General features: G+C 34.9%; 1 protein-coding gene across 1 annotated transcript in view; it reads right to left on the bottom strand.

The window, feature by feature from the left end:
- ST18 (suppression of tumorigenicity 18, zinc finger) overlaps positions 1-17,417 on the bottom strand; it is a 168,495-nt gene that overhangs the window by 65,622 nt on the left and 85,456 nt on the right. The window contains exons 3-5 of the mRNA XM_010006810.1: positions 9,948-10,054; positions 3,211-3,265; positions 1,298-1,328 (exon numbers count right to left, since the gene is read on the bottom strand). Of these exons, the coding sequence (XP_010005112.1) occupies positions 1,298-1,328; positions 3,211-3,265; positions 9,948-10,054 (193 nt within the window). The remainder of the gene's footprint in view (positions 1-1,297; positions 1,329-3,210; positions 3,266-9,947; positions 10,055-17,417) is intronic.

The raw sequence follows: 17,417 nt of genomic DNA, 5'->3' as shown, positions 1-17,417 counted from the left end.
TTTTGGATGACTGCCTCTTCGGATTAATGCATCCTTCTGGTGCATAAATTAGGATGCACAGAGGAAAAAGGAGAAGCACTAAATCTCAGGAAACTGAAGCCATACAGAAAAATGAGGTTCACAGTAGAGCTGAATGAGTGACTCACCATGAATAATTTATCCAAAAACTTAGCCTCCACTTCTGTTCATGGAATACCTATAAGAAGCTTGTAATTTTCTCAGTTTCATTATAAAACTAAACCTTAAACCTTGCATGTCTTCACTGCAAATACCTTCCTGTAAGCATTTCATGTCCTAACTTAAGAGAGAGTGGCATTTCGATTGATCATATCAATCTCATTATGATCTTTCTGTTCCCTAGATGGATGAACCCACAAACACATAATTCAAATGTCTGTTGTGGTTAAGAAAGCATCTCAGTATCATGTGATGAAAAGTAGGTGTAGGCAATATAATTTCATTTAGGAAAAAATTCTAAAACTTTTTTGAAAAATGTTTTCACTATTTATATTGCACCTGTAGTCCATTGTAATTGTCCTTAACAATTCAAGAAATTTGTAGCTACTTGTATGTATTTTCTTTGGGGACCACAAAAAGTGAAATTGTCCTAGGAAAAACTTGAATTTGATGGTATGCTAGTTTTTTGGGGGTATTTTTAGGATTTTTTACTGAATAATATACCCATCTTTCCAGTGTTTGTTCTAAGCTCTTGGGCCAGTTATTAGGAGTTTTCCATTAGTAAGATTGAAATAGCAATGTTAAACTTTTACTAGATTATTTATGATCTAAAATATCCTTTCAGAACTTAATGTGTTGCAAGTACTTAAAGAAGAAGGAACCATGAATGCATTTAGAATTCACAGTAGCATACAGAAAATATCAGTTTTATAAAAGCCATCTACAGGTTAATATTTTAGAATATTTTAAAATTTTAGAATTCAGATGCTAAAATACAATAATACCTATTACAGGAAAAAAAGAAGACTGAAGACTGATAAGAAACTATATTTTTTTGTTGTGTTACCTGACACAGGCTGAAGATAAAGACAGTATACTAGAACACTGCCCACTTTGTATTACTTTTAATTATGTTTGCATAATTAATGTTAATATATTGCTTTTGGTTTTAGTATATTTGAAAATGAAAGTTCATTGAGCACTCTTTGTCAGATCTATGCTAAATCTCTACATAATGCATCATTTGCTGGATTCTTTATTTTACAGCGATACCATTGGTGTGATTTTATCAATATTAGAAGAAAATAAAACTGAGAGATCAAACAACATGAGTTCTTACCTGAGCTCTTGAGCTATAGAGTCCACTTGAACTGTTAATAAAAGCAGGAAAGAATGAGTTAGTTTACACTTCGAGACTTGAGCTTTCTGCAACCTTGCACCTGCCTATATGTGATGACAAGAGAGGCTATCAAAACACAGGTGATTATTTCATGCTAACTACAGAATTATAGCTACTAATAGCAAATGCTAAGTTAAAATGTCATTCTCATAGTTATTTTAGCATACATAAAATCTGGAGCATGACATTCTCTGGAACATTAAGAAAAAGTAAGAGTAATAATAAGAAAAATAAAAGAGGAGGCACACATTTTTGTTGAAAACAGAATGACAGATCTCTGCTTTTTATTAATTGTAAGTCAATGTAATTAATTTTAATTTAATTTAGGAATGACGAAGGCTGATATTTACCAATACCTGCCCACAGATGGATATACAGCATATTGACAAAGCCAACAACAGGTGGTTCTAAAGATTACTTGCACTTTGCAGGCAACTTTTATTGTTTCCATTTCTGGGAAAATGTTTCTGATCTATGAATTGCTATATATGTGTGTGCATGCCTATGAAAAATATAGAGGAAATTTTAAAAATTATTAGCTTTTTGAATGAAGAGAGTGTGAATCCCCTATTAAATGCACTTGGAGCCTGCTAAGACCATCAAACTGTCCTAACTCACAGTCCTTACTGACACAGGAGATATTCTCTAATGCTGAGGTGTGAATAACTTCTCTATTTAATTACTTTGGTCAATTTCTCTGTCCTGGTATGTTTGACGTATATATGAATTTTATATTAATTTCAGAGAACATTAATAAGGGATGCATCAAAGATTATATATATAACAATGCTTATGTTTTTTAGAAAGGCTTGTCTGTATTTATCTCCTTGTCTGCTGGCAGTTTGTGGCATTCCCACCCCCTTCTTCTGGCTTTTCCTAAGTGAAGTCAAGCACTTTGAATCTAGAGGATGAAGTCAAGCCACACTTTAACTTTTCATTCTGACCATGACTTGAAGCTGAAGGCACAATAGTAAGAATCCAGAACTACTGACTTGTGACAATAAATCAAACTAGTCGGTTTTGCACAATCCTGAGAGTGTATGTTTCATATTAAAATCAGAGTGAAGGACAGGTGCTTTTTACCTCTGAAACTAGACATAAGCAAAAATTCGCACAGAGCAGACAAAACTTTAACATTTATTTTTAAGTATCTCCACTTTTCACTCATTATCAAGAGTCACAAAAAGTGTTATGAATTAAAATAAAAAGTTATTTTCCTGGAAGGACTGTATTGCTAGTCAATCATGTTTTCCAGATGTTGAGATCATTAAGGGCCTGTTTATCTCTCAGTACTGCATTTCCATCTGTTCTTTGCAAAAAGAGGAAGGGCTGGGATATATAACTATGTCATAACTTTGCAAAATGAAACATGAGCACTGCATTTAAAAAAAGCACAGGGTTTTTCTCTGCTGTATACACCTGCACTTTTGATTAAAGTAAATACACTTCTGGACGATTTGTGCAGCTAACTTGCAGATAATTAATGGCAATAGACAGAAAAAAATTCAGTTGGCTGAGACAAAGTTTTCTGCATTATTTTGAAAACATCTATTCAATATTGTCTAGCTCTTTGTTTGCATAATAAATAGCATAACCTTTATTTTCTTTGAGAAATAGTTCAAAGAAAATAACATTTGTGTGTTTTGTTTTTGGTTTTTTTTGCTGTTTTTCTTTAAACTATAGCTAACAATATCATGCCTCCTAATGCCAGCAGTCTGTGTCCTGCCTTGATTAAAAAAGCAGCCCTAAGGAAGCTACACACTCTCTTACTGCACATTAGGGACGGTGCACAGGAACTGTCATATTTCATGGTGTGCTGGGCACGGGGTCACGGAACGTGCTTGCTAACTCACCCTTGGTTCCTTTCGAGCGTGTGCGCAGCTTTTTATTTTCCCCATCTGCATCCATCTGTAATATTAACACAAAGTCTTTAATTCATCTCTTTTGCCATTGAGAAAAAGATGTCTCCAATGCCAATGTTTGTTTATTTTTGTTTTTCTGTTTTTTTTTTTACATTTCCAAAGGCTAGACAGTAATAGAAAGGAGAATAATCATGCCTTATTAATCTTGTCAAAGACATAAAGAGCCATCTGTGAATATCTAGCAAATACCTAGGAGATACCTTTAATGATACAGATTCATTTAATAAAGAGATGGTTATAAGTGACTCTGTAAGGTTTAATGACAATGTCTACAGGTGTCAGCTGAAGGTATAAGGTTAGAAGCAGCCATGTTCTTTGAATGCTGCTTTCAGCATGCACCACCTGGAAGATAAGGTCTCAGAAAGCCCCAGTGCCTACAGGCATATTGTACTACTGTTGTAACTGAAGCATTGCTTAACAGTTGTGCTGGAACCTTCATCTCTGACAACTTTGCCCTTAGAATGTGAAACACACTTGCTTGAATGTGTGCAATTGCACATTTACAGCTTTGAAAAACTTCAGCACTTAATCAACTACTCCTTGCTGAAGTTTCAATCAGGCAGACAGTTACATATTGTTGTGAGTTTCTGCAAGAATTAGGTGTCTGTGTTTGTATTTTACACAAATTTTTAAAAAGACCAACGAAACAAACAAAACAATAAAGAAAAAATCCAGCCCTCAACAACGTCAGCTGTTATCATAAGATTTCTAACTGAAATAAGAGAGACTTTGCAAGATCAGCTGTTCTCATGACACTCTTGACTACATATAAACTAGTACTGGAAATATGCCCCTTCTGATCTTGGATCTGGCCAAGACATGTAATTGTAAGGGCAAGGTTTCAATTAATGGATTTTATTGCAAACCCTTGAAATTCAAAAAGATTAAGATTTCATGTTCTGATGTGGAGAGCTTCAGCGACAGTAGATTGTACAACAGTGTAAATTTTAACCATATTCAGGAAGGCAAACACCACTTCTTTCTAAAAATAACAATTTTAATATAATGAAGACTGTCATGAGGAATTTTTGCCTAGGCAAAGTATCAGGAACTCTGTAAATCTTCCTCAGTCTATAGCAGTATCTCACTATCTAGCTTTGCTTTGAATTGTGGTTTCTCTGTTTTTAAAACGGTGATGATCAAGCACACTGTAGGAACTCCCATGTACTTCTGCAGATCAACATGTAAGAAGAAATGTCAACACAAGCATCTGATGTGTATAGTTGTGCTGGGCAATTGGTAGATGCATTCTGTGGATACTAGAAGTTCCCTATGCCTATTTCCCTGCAAAAGTTCTTAAGATAAAACCTGATGTCAACAGAAGATCCTGCTTATTATTTCACTTTCTATTTCTGACTATTGGCAGCACTGATTTGTCCCACAGAGGGAAGATGCACAAAGCTCTCTTTATGCCTTTTTTCCATGTATAGAGTTTGAATAATTGAGGATGCTTTATTTATAACTTTATATGACTCAGATAACTGAGATGTTTTGAAGGTCTTATCTCAAAGAACATTGCAGAATATGACAAAAATTTTCTGAGAAAGAAAGAAATAGAGTAAAGTCAGCCTTTCTAGGGAAGAAAATAGCATTTTTCTAATTTTCTAGGTGTTTTCTGTTTGTTGTTATATATGGTTACACATTGTGCACAGCTACTGGAATCAAAATACCTATTTGTGGGAGAAAACACAAGCATTTGAAATGGGTATTCATGTACTTGAAGAAGTCTAATTCTAGAACACAGATTAGTGATCTCTGAAAGGAAAGTATAAATTGATCAAAATGCATCTCAAAGACAGATAATTATATCTTTTCTCTGTTTAAATTTACATCTGATGTTGATTATTAGCAGGGAGGGAACATAAGTGGCTTGTGTTCACGTAGTGACGCTGATGGCAGCCTTCACTTCTTACTACCCTTAAAACCTGGAGAATGCGTTTTTGCAGTGTGACTGCAATGGTAATGGGAAACGTGGCTCTGTTCTCTGATGCCGAGTTGTGATTGAAGGCACTGACCTGCCATAGACTTATAATAGGGGAGCAGGTGTGGCAATGATGGACTTTAATTTCCTTTAATAAACCTTTTATGTGCCACACTTTTACTGCCATTCTATGCTCTCCAAGGTCCTGCACATAATAGGTTCATTACTTTTGATTACTATAGTCTATTGAGACAAACAACTCCAGAACACACTATATATTATGTTCAGTTAAACCAATATAGACTATTTATCCACTGTGCATTATTTCACCTGCAACTCTACAGACAAAATTAACAACAGCTCCTGTAAGCTAAAACTATTAAAACCACTGGTACTCCTTTGTCATCATTTCATAATACCACACCAATCACAGTGCTGCTCTTTTAATTATGAAACAAAGTGTCCACTGCTTCTACTGAACAGCAGTTACTTTGGTCTGTATAGCACGTTGCATTGTGATGAATATTTAAAAACTGCACAAGGAGTGAAAACCAACAATAAAATCAAAGCAGGTGATTTTTCTATTGATTTTCTTTCAGTGTAATAACGAGACACTTTTAATCAACTCAAACCTAAAGTTTATAGGCCTATTTAGCCTGATGCATACAAAATATTAAAATTATAATCATGCCTCTGTTGCTTAAAAACCACTTTAACTTAAAAAAATCTCATACATTAACTTAAAAATCATACAAAAAATAACTGAATAGAACTGCGAAATATTTTAAGTGTGTCAGCAAAAAGACCTCTATTGCTCAACATTACATTACATCAGATGTAATACCTTTGGATTTTGATAGCTCTTTCAGAGCTTGCCTGATACTGAAAAAAGTAAACAAAGTTTATTACTTCTGATTTTTGCCTACATAGTGATGGGGTTACATGAGATTACAGCCAGAGATGGTCAGCAAGAAGTATTGAAACTTTTAAATCATCCATGGAACAACAAAAGAATTAAACTCTAAGTGAGAAATTCCATTGTTTTTAAAAGTAATTTTTATCAAGGTGTCAATTTGGGAGACATATCTTATTACTGCTACATACTGTAAAGAATGAGTAGATTTTAGAAGGTGCTTCATGCTCTCAAAGCTGGTGATGAGTCAGCCCTCCCCAGAGGCCCTCCAGTACATATGTTTTCTTAAGAGAAGTCATTAGGGAAGAATAGAACAGTTATGTCTGCAGAAAATCCTCACAAGATATCTTACTACTATTTTTAGCCATCAGAACCATTCGTATAATATCTAAAGGTTTGCCAGCAAAATTTTATTAGGAATTGCAATCCTGTATATTTTGAAGGCAAACTTTCCAAAAAGAGCAAGTGAATGATGGAATCAATTCAACTTTAACTTAGTGTCTTACATCTAGATTCTCCGATTTGATTTGAAACCTACCTAAACATTTTCTTTTCAAAATTATTTAAAACTAACTGAACGGACTCAAAAGAAACTACTACACAATATACAGTCTGAAATACAGTGGCACAGGGGTAGCAGCTCTGCAATCCCAAATTGTTAGGCTATCAAGCTAAGAAATAGAAGGCTGCCTTAGAACTGCTTCACTGACGACGAATTTCTGTAATGCGGAAATTTAGAGGATGCTGCTGACGAATTGTTTTCTAAAAGCATCTTCCAACAAATCACACTAAGTTTGTGAATGCTGTCTCTCTGAATTCAGGAATTTCAGTAGGATCCTCCCTCCACCTTTCCTTCAAATATTGTTTGAGACTCATGGGTAAATCAATGACTAGGTGTCAGAAGGCTGACTGGAGTCACCGATGATACTAAAAATTCTGCTTGGCTGAAACTGGAGTAACTTGTTATGTGCCTGCCTCGCTGTATTTATGTTTCTCCAGATGAACTTACCATTGGAACAGCAGTAATCATATTTTTTGAGCAAACTATTTCAGAGTTCCTGGCTACGGAAAGTAAATGTTACTGCTTCTGTTTGCACCATCACACTGCAGTGAGTGGCTTTGAGAGCGGCACCTGGAAATACTTCCCTGAGTGAAAGACTCATGATTTGGCTCTGAGTTTGCTTTTTTATGTGCCTGAAGCCTATCTGTGCACATGTGCATATACTGATATAATGGGATCCAAGAATATGACTAACAGCTGAAAATAGGACATGTGAAATAAATGATAATAATAACAATAAAAATAATAATAACTATTTCCGTTTACTTGCACATTTTAATTCTGAATTTCAGAAACTAAATGGATATTATTGTCTTAGTAAGATAGTTTCACAGCACATTACTGTGAAATAAACTAGAAATTGGGAAAGCCAGTGCTGCTGACATAGGTAAAAATGTTAATGCACCACCTGGAAAGAGCTAATGTAAGAGCTACACACTTTCTTATTTCTATTGTAAGCTTTGTACAAATATGATTTTCCCTGAGTGGGTTTCACACTCTGTGAGTGTCAGTGTTTTATTTTGCATAACTAACTAGAGGAAAAAAATCATCATATTATCTAGAGTTAAGAAGGACAAAAGTTGACATTTTATTGTGTTTCTCCAAGTAAAAGTTGTGTCTGATTTTCAAAACAAAACTTGGCAAAAAACTCCTCTAGGACAAACCTTAACTGGTTTTGAGAGTTCTGAAAATAATAGCTTTTCGCTATTATTTTTAATTTATAAACTACTTCAGTCTGCATTGCAGCAATAGCTACATCTAACACTAGACGAATGAATTTAACCAGGAAAAACAAACAAACAAAACAAACAACAAAAAAAAGCAACTTGATTTTGAAAGCACACAAATCTATCCTCAAGTTTCAAACACAAGCCACAGACTTCAAAGTTGAAGCCAGACAGTGCTAAGCACTACAAACACATCTGTGTTGCACTGTGCCCCAAGGTGACGTGACACTGTGTGTACCATTGCCTGCAATAAATAATACACTCAGAGCAACCTTTTCAGTGCTTTTGGTATTCATATTTTAGTGCTTCATTTCAACAACTCATTTAAGAATCTAAGACACAAAAGGATAATAATGTCATAACAAAAAAGACTTTTAAAAATAAATCTGAAAGCAGGAAGGCTTCCTATAGTCTGTCCAGAAGGACAGAGAACTGTTTGGCTGCTGGTGTGTCTATGTTCACTGACTGCGCCTTTCTGTCACTCTACCACACCTTCTTTTTAATATCAAGTGTTAATGGCACACTGACAGTGTGAGAAGGAAATGCAAAGTATACACACAACAACTTCAAGGTAAAGCTTTTATATTCTGATTGCTGACAGTAAAAATATCCAAAATCCAAAGACAAAATTTTATTCAACATTGCTAGCACTATGGTTAAAGTTTCATGTTCTTCTTCTTTATTTTTAAAAATATACTGATGTCCAGGAAAGAGAAAAAATATTTAGAAAATAGATGTTCTTAAAAACTGTGACTGAAAATATGCCTTGTTTTGTGATTTAATCACCATCTCATTTTTATTTTTTAAACTTTTTTTTTTAGTTTACACAATGTTATTTCTGATTTCTCTAGGAGAAAGCTGAATAACATGGAAATTATTTGTTCAGATGTATTAGTTTCTCAGAAATAAAAACAAATAAGTACGTCTATTGAATGCAAACTTTAAAGGAAGTTTATAGCACAGAGAAATTATCAACAATTTGGGATTTTATAGTGTGGTTAAATGGTATATGTATTTTTGAGAGGTAAATATTTTTCATATTGAAATCACTACTTGAAAATACGCAGCCACAAAGTAAACCTTTGAATAGCTTTGTAATGAGGATGATTTATTTGGATTCTCACTTCTGATTTCTGAGTTGTCACTGCTGTTGTATACTTCATCCATGCAACTTTGCACAACTGGCAGTGCTGAATATAAACCAAAGCCATATGTTTATGTCCTTTTGCCAAATGACTACAGCAAATAGTTCTATTATTCCCTTAGGTAACCAAAGTGTGCCAAGTATTTCTATTAGTCTGCTTTACCAAGGCTTTAGAGGGCAGAGTCACAGCTTTGTGAAATTTAGGGGCAACTGCTAGCTTTTAAAATTTAGAGAAAAATTATATACTACTATATACTACTACTGCACTGAAATGCATCTCAACAAAAGCTGGTATGTGATCCTAATTTCTGGAGGCTTTTTTATTCCTGGATTTTTATTTCTTATGTAGTTCAATGTCTTGTAACTATTTCCTGGTCTACTATGGGCAAAATATATATTTTTTTTTTAAAGAAAGTGTCAATATTAAAAAAGGAAAACAATGTTTTGACACCTTGAGGTTTTTTATGAATATAGCTAAGTTTTAATTCCACCCAATTGATATATAGCTAAAAAAACCTCAAAAAGCATTTAAAAAAATCACAAATAAACTGTCCCCCACAGATTAAATTTAAGCAGTGCATTATAAAAGACATTCCCTACTCCCAGAGTCATATAGAGTCAAAGATAGTTGTGTTCTTGACAGTATGTAATGGTAACAAAGTGTAGTGTATGAAACTTACAACACTTAAATTTCTAGGTATTTACAAAGATTTATATCTTTTTTAATTGTTCAATATTACTATATCTGACTGTCAAAGACCTGTGTTCTTAAAAGAGCAAGTGTTATGTGAGAAAAATAGTCATAGTGCACAAGATGCTATACATGAAACTGCAGTGTTCTAATTCTAATACAGAGATACATATTTTGAGTCAGATTAATTTTTGTATATAAATTATCCCACCTTTGAGTGTTTCCAGGTGAATATATGTGCAGATTCCAAAGGACCAAATTTGTCTCTCAACTCAAGATGCCTTGCCTGATTTACCAGATGATGCCGAAATTCATTCTCTGAAAAAAAATCCACAACAACAACAAAAGAAAATAAAAAACACAGCTATACTAAATAAAAAGTAGATTAAACAGGACATTCTTTAAAGAAAATGGGCAAATAACCTAGGTGAGTTGTTTTCTTGCGCTGGTTTTCGAAGATGTGATATGGAGACATCAATGGTGCTTCCACAAGGCAGAAAGAATATACATTTTTATTTTGTTGTGGTACTTTTGTATATTGCTAATACTCTTTCCAACAGATTATGAATAGGTCTGCTCTAAGAAAAGTTTTTCTTCTTGTGCAGACAAAAAGTCATTTTTCTATATTTAATAATCCTTAGTCAACTGTTTTTTATTGCATAAGAACCCATTTCAGTAGGACAGTTCACTGCATAATGTGAAAGTAATGAGAAGCATTCAGAAATACTTTTGAATATCAGTGTTGAAAGTTTGGCAGACTGATAGTGTTCCCACCGTACGCAAATTGAAGGAAATCCTTGACATTTCTTCATGCTCCATATTTATTCCTTTCTGTGTGAAAACTCCTGCAAATCAACAGTAACAATGAGGAAAAAAGAACTGCAGAAGTTTATATCTGAGTGTACAATACTGAGGGCCTTGTATTCAGAAATAACAAAAACCCAAACTCTTTGAACCCTTAAAACTAGAAAAATCTGTCCATGAGCATTTATTATGGTCAGGCTTTATTTTAACACCACTCCTGCCAGTAGTGACCAAAACATAAAAATGTTACCATCACTTGCAATTTCTGAGGTTCTTTTCAAATAATATCTAGTGTATTTAGTAAAATAGATCTATTCATTCAACATATTCAAATATGCCAAAGTTTGCAGATAAAACTTTGGAACTTGAAGGTGAAATTTTAGGATAGGTGATGAAGATTTGTCAGTAAATTTTGTAATGATGTATTTCTGAAATCAGAAGAGTTCATTCTAGACAGATTCTCAAGCAAGACATACTTTATTGCATGATTAATTTCTGCTTGAGTCCCAATAGATAGAATATTAGTTGCATCCCATCAATAACTTTTAATTAAAGTAAGTAAGCTTTTATCAAATAGAAAAACAGACAACAGATGCAAGATGATAAAGCAGGGAGAAAACCCAGAACAAAACAGCCCAGCAGCAAAAAGATTTTTAAAGCCCTTTTCTAGCCAATATGTTGTTGGAGAAAGATGTTGTTTATTCTCGAAGGCCTCATTCCTGGATATTCTATTTCAACATCTATGGGGAAAAAAACACAACCAAAAAACTAAAAACACAAAAACAAACAAGCAAAAACCCCACAAAAAATAACAAAACAAACAACAAGAGGAGCCTTAAAGCCTTCTACCTGCCTCTTCCTCTTTGCTCAAAACACTCTAACCTAAAAGAAAAGATCTCTGAGAATAGCTACAATGGTGAACAAAGCTCTTTCTAAAGCCTAAAACTTAACAGTTTTTTGTCTAGAGTCCTATCATGTTGTGTATTTATTAGCAATATATTTTTCATTTATTTTCTCAAAGATTGCCAATAAAGAACTAAATCACATAAGGGAGTAGCTGTAAACCCTTTGAGTTCCCTAATGTCAAACTCATTAGCATCCGAATAACCACACAGCAGCACATCATCTGCACAATTGCAATTTTTTACTACTTTTAATAGCGTTTCTCAAAGGGCTCATTTTCAACTTTCTTCAGTGGTTAGTTGGGTCTCTGGGGAATAGGAGCTTCCTGACGCTCACAGCTTCCACTCAACAACCAGGCCGTTTGCTGTCAGAAGCATCAGCCCTCTGCCCTAACCCCATCTGCTGTCTCTCTCATCCTGAGGGACCAAGAGTTAAGACAGCACAGCTGAGATCCACTTGGAAAAGTGCACAAAGGACAGAAAAAATACACAAAACTTTCCACATTTAACTTTACATAATCAGATAATACGTTGAAAATCCTCCCTTTAAGAACAGGAGTCTGAACTGGGTTGGGGCTGATGCAGGAGGAGATTTTAAAGTTGTACTGGAAAACTACATGCAACAGTGCCATTTGCTATTTTACTCCCATCTGCCTCGCATGTGACGTCACCAGCTATCTTTGTAAAGCAGAGGGCTGTAGTAGGACAAAAGCAAGACTTTATACACAGCACAAACCCCCATCTCCTCTGTTTAGTTACAAAAGAAGTTACTGGCTAATAATTTTAAACGTGCTATGTTCTATTTCTTTCACATAACAGGGTGCTGGCTGCCATACAACTGATTCGTGAGTGAGTACCCACATTGGAAGTTATGGTGTTTCATAAAAAGCTGAACACAACATTATGCATCTGTCATGTTATAAATGGTGTGTAGGATTATGCTGTGTCATGGGATGTGACATACCCCGAAAGAAATATAAACTATGTGTCACTGCTTTCCAGCATAAGTGCTGGGATCTGATACTTCAGGTAGCAAACAAGAGTTAGTGCTGATTTCACAGGAGCATCAAGATATATACAAGAAGTTATTGAAAAACACTTCATTGCAGTATATTACATGAATTCATTTATGATTATTCATGGGGCAAATTTGTAGGCATTGCAAAAAGAGCAGATAAAAGTCTGCAATGCCAACTGGAAAAATTAAAATCCTCAAATTAACAGCCTCAAGAGCCTATAAAAAATCTATCTAGGTTATTGGTGACTTTGATTATAAGAACATTGTTATTGGAAATCTGGTAGAACTAATTCATTCATTTTTCAACAGAGGTCCTTTGGTGGGATCACTCCTCTTCAGTACACACTTATCTTCACTTGGCTCAATCTATTAATAACTTATATGAACTCAGTTGTCTGTTTTAGTAAAGAATTCAAAAGGATTTAGAGACGGCAAATTATGCCTACATACACTTCAAGTCCCTATATGTCTGAACAACATTTTTTAATCCTGAAGGAGACGTTTTCCTGCCCACAAAGGAAACCTTCCCCCTATTCAACCAGCACCTCAATTCAACTGGAATAATAAACTTTATAAACCCACAAAGATGGAATAAATTAGTTGCTTGATTTGCCAATGTAATGGTTCAGTGAAGTCACCTGGAACCTTTGCAATTCATTCTTTGGTTTATAGCCATTTCCAGTGTAACATGATTTTGTAGTGAATCCGAAGTGTCATCCTACTGAGATCCATGAGTCATACCAGGATACTGACGTGAATCACTATTTGTGCCCTGATCCTCAACATTAGACGCATGTGACATATCCCTTCAAACAATCATTCTTGTTGACCCATTGGCTATAGGTAAAAGTCCACTCATTCAGGTCAGAATACTAAACAGTTCCTGAGGATTTAACAATGTGAAAAGACATGTTCTACAGTCAAAAATTATCTCACCAGAAGTCTGATGTTGTTTTCTCTATCAGGATTACAATACACAAAGCTGTACCACTTCTGCAAAAGACCCACACAACTTTTTGAGAAAAATGGATTTAATTTCCAAGAGATGAATTTGATTTTCTCTCATTTACCACATCAACAGCTGATACATTGCAAATACAAAAATGAATTATCACAACAGTTTGTGATTTGTTAACTTAGGATGGACATAACAAGTAAGGAAACAAAATCCAATATGCTCATCATTATGATCCCTGATAATTATTTTGGTTTTCTACAGTGACAGTGATTTCTCTTTCTTGAAAAAATAATGCAATGTATTTAGTATTTGACAAAAAAAAAAAAAAAAAAAAAAAGGTGAAAAAAAGTTTCCAATGCAAATAAATGAAGATGCATTGAGCTCTCAACTGCAGGCAGTTCTTTATCCTGCACAGGCTGAAGTATGTAACTTTATACCTTAAACACTGCACAAAATTATGGTACATGAGTAAACAAATGACTTTTATTTGACCATCTGATACTTCACTTTAACACCCTCAGTACAGTACACATGGGCAGTCTTGGAAATGTGAAGGAGTCTACTTGGAAAAAAAAAAAATAAATAAATATATATATATATAATTTGAGCTTCAGAAAGGAATTTTCTTCAGAGTACTCCTCTTTGCAATTTTTTTATTAAGTGCAGAGTTCAAATTAAATAGGATTATTGGTGCTTCAACTACTGCATTGTCTTTTCCAACTATACGGTTAAACTTTATCTCGTTTAGTTCTGCCCTAAAATAAGCATGAGGTCACATTACCTGTGCAAGGCTGCCTAGTAACACAGGCAGTTGTCCTTCCAGTACCTGTAAAACACATCCCTTGGACTCATCCTCTTTTAAACAGGGAATTAATTCCAATGCCACGTGCAAGATCATATTTCGCCTAGCAGAAGGGTTTAACTTTCACCTGATTTAAGCAACAAACTATCCCTCAAAGATGCCTGAAGCTTTGCTGTAATTAACATAACTGCATTTAGATGCTATTCATGACCAATAATTCCAACACCTTGTGAAAAAAAAAAAAAAAAAAAAAAAAAAAAGGTTGTGTGCTGTAAACATAAACATATTCAAATAAGCTTAACACAATCTGCCATGCTTATTTCTGCCTAGATCATGGACCAGCGAAATGGTTAATGCAAATGGATTTATAATTTGCTTTGGGGGGCCAGTTTCTTCTCCTTATTTATTAGCCCAGCTGATGGGGCAGATTTGATGAGGCACTTCTGGAATAATTGAGTCATCACACAAAGAAGGCTGCTAGCATTCAGAGTGGTTTTATCAGCAGCAAGCAGGCCTGATTACTGACAATTACACTCTGATCCGGTGATGGAGGAGAAAGAGCCAACGAGTGGGAAATGTCCGTGTTTCTATCCAGGAATAATTTCTACATTCATTTTACATGCTAAGTGTTTCCTATCTCTGCATAATAAACTGTAAACAGGAATAGATGGCACAATGTCCCTTAATATTTCCTGGTAATGAAGACACAAATGTACAGTGAGTGCTGATAAATATAGATGAAACATAAGCTATTCTCTGAGTCTGTATTGTTACCTTTAAAATAAATGCATTTTGGTGGTAAAAGCATAATCATAGTTAATGCAAAAAAATGACAGAAGATTGAAGCTGTCCTTGTAACTACACAGAAACTTTGTAAAAGTCCTGTTAATCACTGCTGCTGTAGAGGCTCATAAGCTGAAGGTGATATACTAGAAACACAATTTTGTTCCTCAGTACTCAACTATGTAGGAACTCCTTTGCTTTGACATAGTAAAGGAGAGCAACAGCAGTGACCTCCATTAACACTTCAGGCATAGAGCACATCTCAATGCTAAACTGAAAAAGCAATGAAGCTGGTCCTAGAAGACATCTTCACTATGACAAATTTTCATTTCCCTTTCATCAGCCTTAAGATAGTGTTTACAATTAATAATAGAGCTAGAACATAGACTTCATGAGTTACGTTTAGTGATGTATTATTACCTTTAGGACATATTTTTTTTTTAGCAAGCAGGATGCTTTAAAATGCAAAGTATTAACAAAATGCTGAAAGTAGAACTTCAGACAAATCTGTTTCTTCTCTGATTCAGGAAAAAAACATAGAAACAGACACACTGAAGAGCTGAAATATGATTTTGTGTTTGTTGATAGGCAATTATAGATTTCAGCTGGAAAACATTAATGTCCTAGTCTAGGGAGAGGGTTTTTTTTTTTTAGAGTTGATGAAGCATGAAACACTGAATAATAAACTTCTGCATACTTGTTTATTCCTTTTCCTCTTTTAAACTAATTCATGGCTTCAAAAGAACTAAAAGTTATTCTCTGTTCTCCTGAGGTAACTATGGTAACTATGTTTCATTACGGTAGCCACTTAACTTCAAGGCTTGTGTTACAATAATATGCATTATTTTGAGTAAAACCACACCATAACAACCTTATGATTTCAGAGCAATTTTAAAAGAAAGTTCAAAGAGCATGCGTCATTGACTCTGGAACACAGGGTTTGTTTTCTTTTAAAACATGTTTACTCTTTTTCAGCCTGGGTGACTTTTCCAGCATGGAATCATCTCTGCAGTGAGGTGCTGTGTGGGGGGACTGACTTCAGCAAGAGATGACCATCCTCTGCTCATCCTCTCTGCTCATCAAAGGGGTGTTTAGCAGTTGCAGGATTGAGGCCAGCAGGAGATGCCTAAGCACACAGATCATTATAACTAAAAGCAGTGAAATAGTGGTGTTCTAATTACTCTGTTACAGCCTCCTTCAACATTGGGAAGATTCTGGTCTGTCTATGGTATTGCTACATGCAATGTGTTTAGTCACCACTGATACAGTCCTTGTTCTGTTACACCGTTTCCAACAAGCTGGTTAGGATCAATGGTTTTGAATGGCAATTTTATGGGGGTGCTGTTAACGGTTGCATTCACCTCTAAATATGTTCTGAAGCTGATTAGATTCAGTAAAAGTAGTCACTTCTAAAATACTTGCAGGTTTAAGTGAAGTTACAATATTCCTTCCCTCTGGTTTCTGATTGTTCCAGCCACATTTTTTGGGACTGATTTAATAATCAGAATTAGGACATTACAATTTTTATGCTGGACAAAACTCCATCATTAATTAACTCTACTGACCATTTCCTGACACAGAGTCAGATGGAACAATGAACTTAAAAAAGTAAAATATTTTTAGAAAAAGGAAATATATTTACCATTCCAATATCCTATGCATTCATCCTCCCCTTTCTGAGAAACAAGCTCTCTTCATTAAGCATGACAGACATGTCCCAGGAAAGGGAAAGTCACACAAAGGGAAGAAGTGTGTCTTCCCTCAACATGCAAATCACATATGTTCATTAACTTCAAGAGTGCCATGTGAAGTATAGTCTGCCACCATCTAAAAGACTTGTAATGACCCTAACTGTTAAAGATAACGGGGCTCACTTGCACTATTGCTTTGCCCTAAAGACCCTGGGAACACACTGAAGAGCACAGGGGAAACAAACAAAGAACAAAAATATTACCTTGATTTTTTTTAATTTTTTTTTTAAATTACTATTATTTGTCAGACAGTAAAATTAACATGTAAAATTATCACAGGGATGGACCTCTTATCCACAAAGATTTAACTTAGCAAACATTTGGATCGGGTGTATGGAGCAAGGAAAAAGGTGTTCAGTTTGTTCAAAGTTAAGCTAAGAGGCCAGTGGCACTACTAATGCCAGTCCAAATTTTCTTTTCAGGGCGTTTTGTGATTCTGGAGTGGGACAGACATTGACTTACAAACTTTACCACTTTAACCACAGCTTTCTTTCATGCTTTCTACTATAATCCTGGCTCTGTTTAAAAACAAGCAGAACATGCTTATAGGACCTCAGTAATACATGTCATTTGCATGTGGAAGCAGTCATGCACACTCAGTATTAATCACACAGGTATACAAAGATACAGTCCTGGCTAGAAGATCTTAGAAAGTAAGATGAT

Source organism: Chaetura pelagica, unplaced genomic scaffold, assembly GCF_000747805.2.
Source record: "Chaetura pelagica isolate M959 unplaced genomic scaffold, ChaPel_1.0 scaffold109, whole genome shotgun sequence".
Classification (NCBI taxonomy): Eukaryota; Metazoa; Chordata; class Aves; order Apodiformes; family Apodidae; genus Chaetura; species Chaetura pelagica.
The sequence above is the reverse complement of the archived record's forward strand: the minus strand, read 5'-3'. Positions and strand labels throughout refer to the sequence as shown.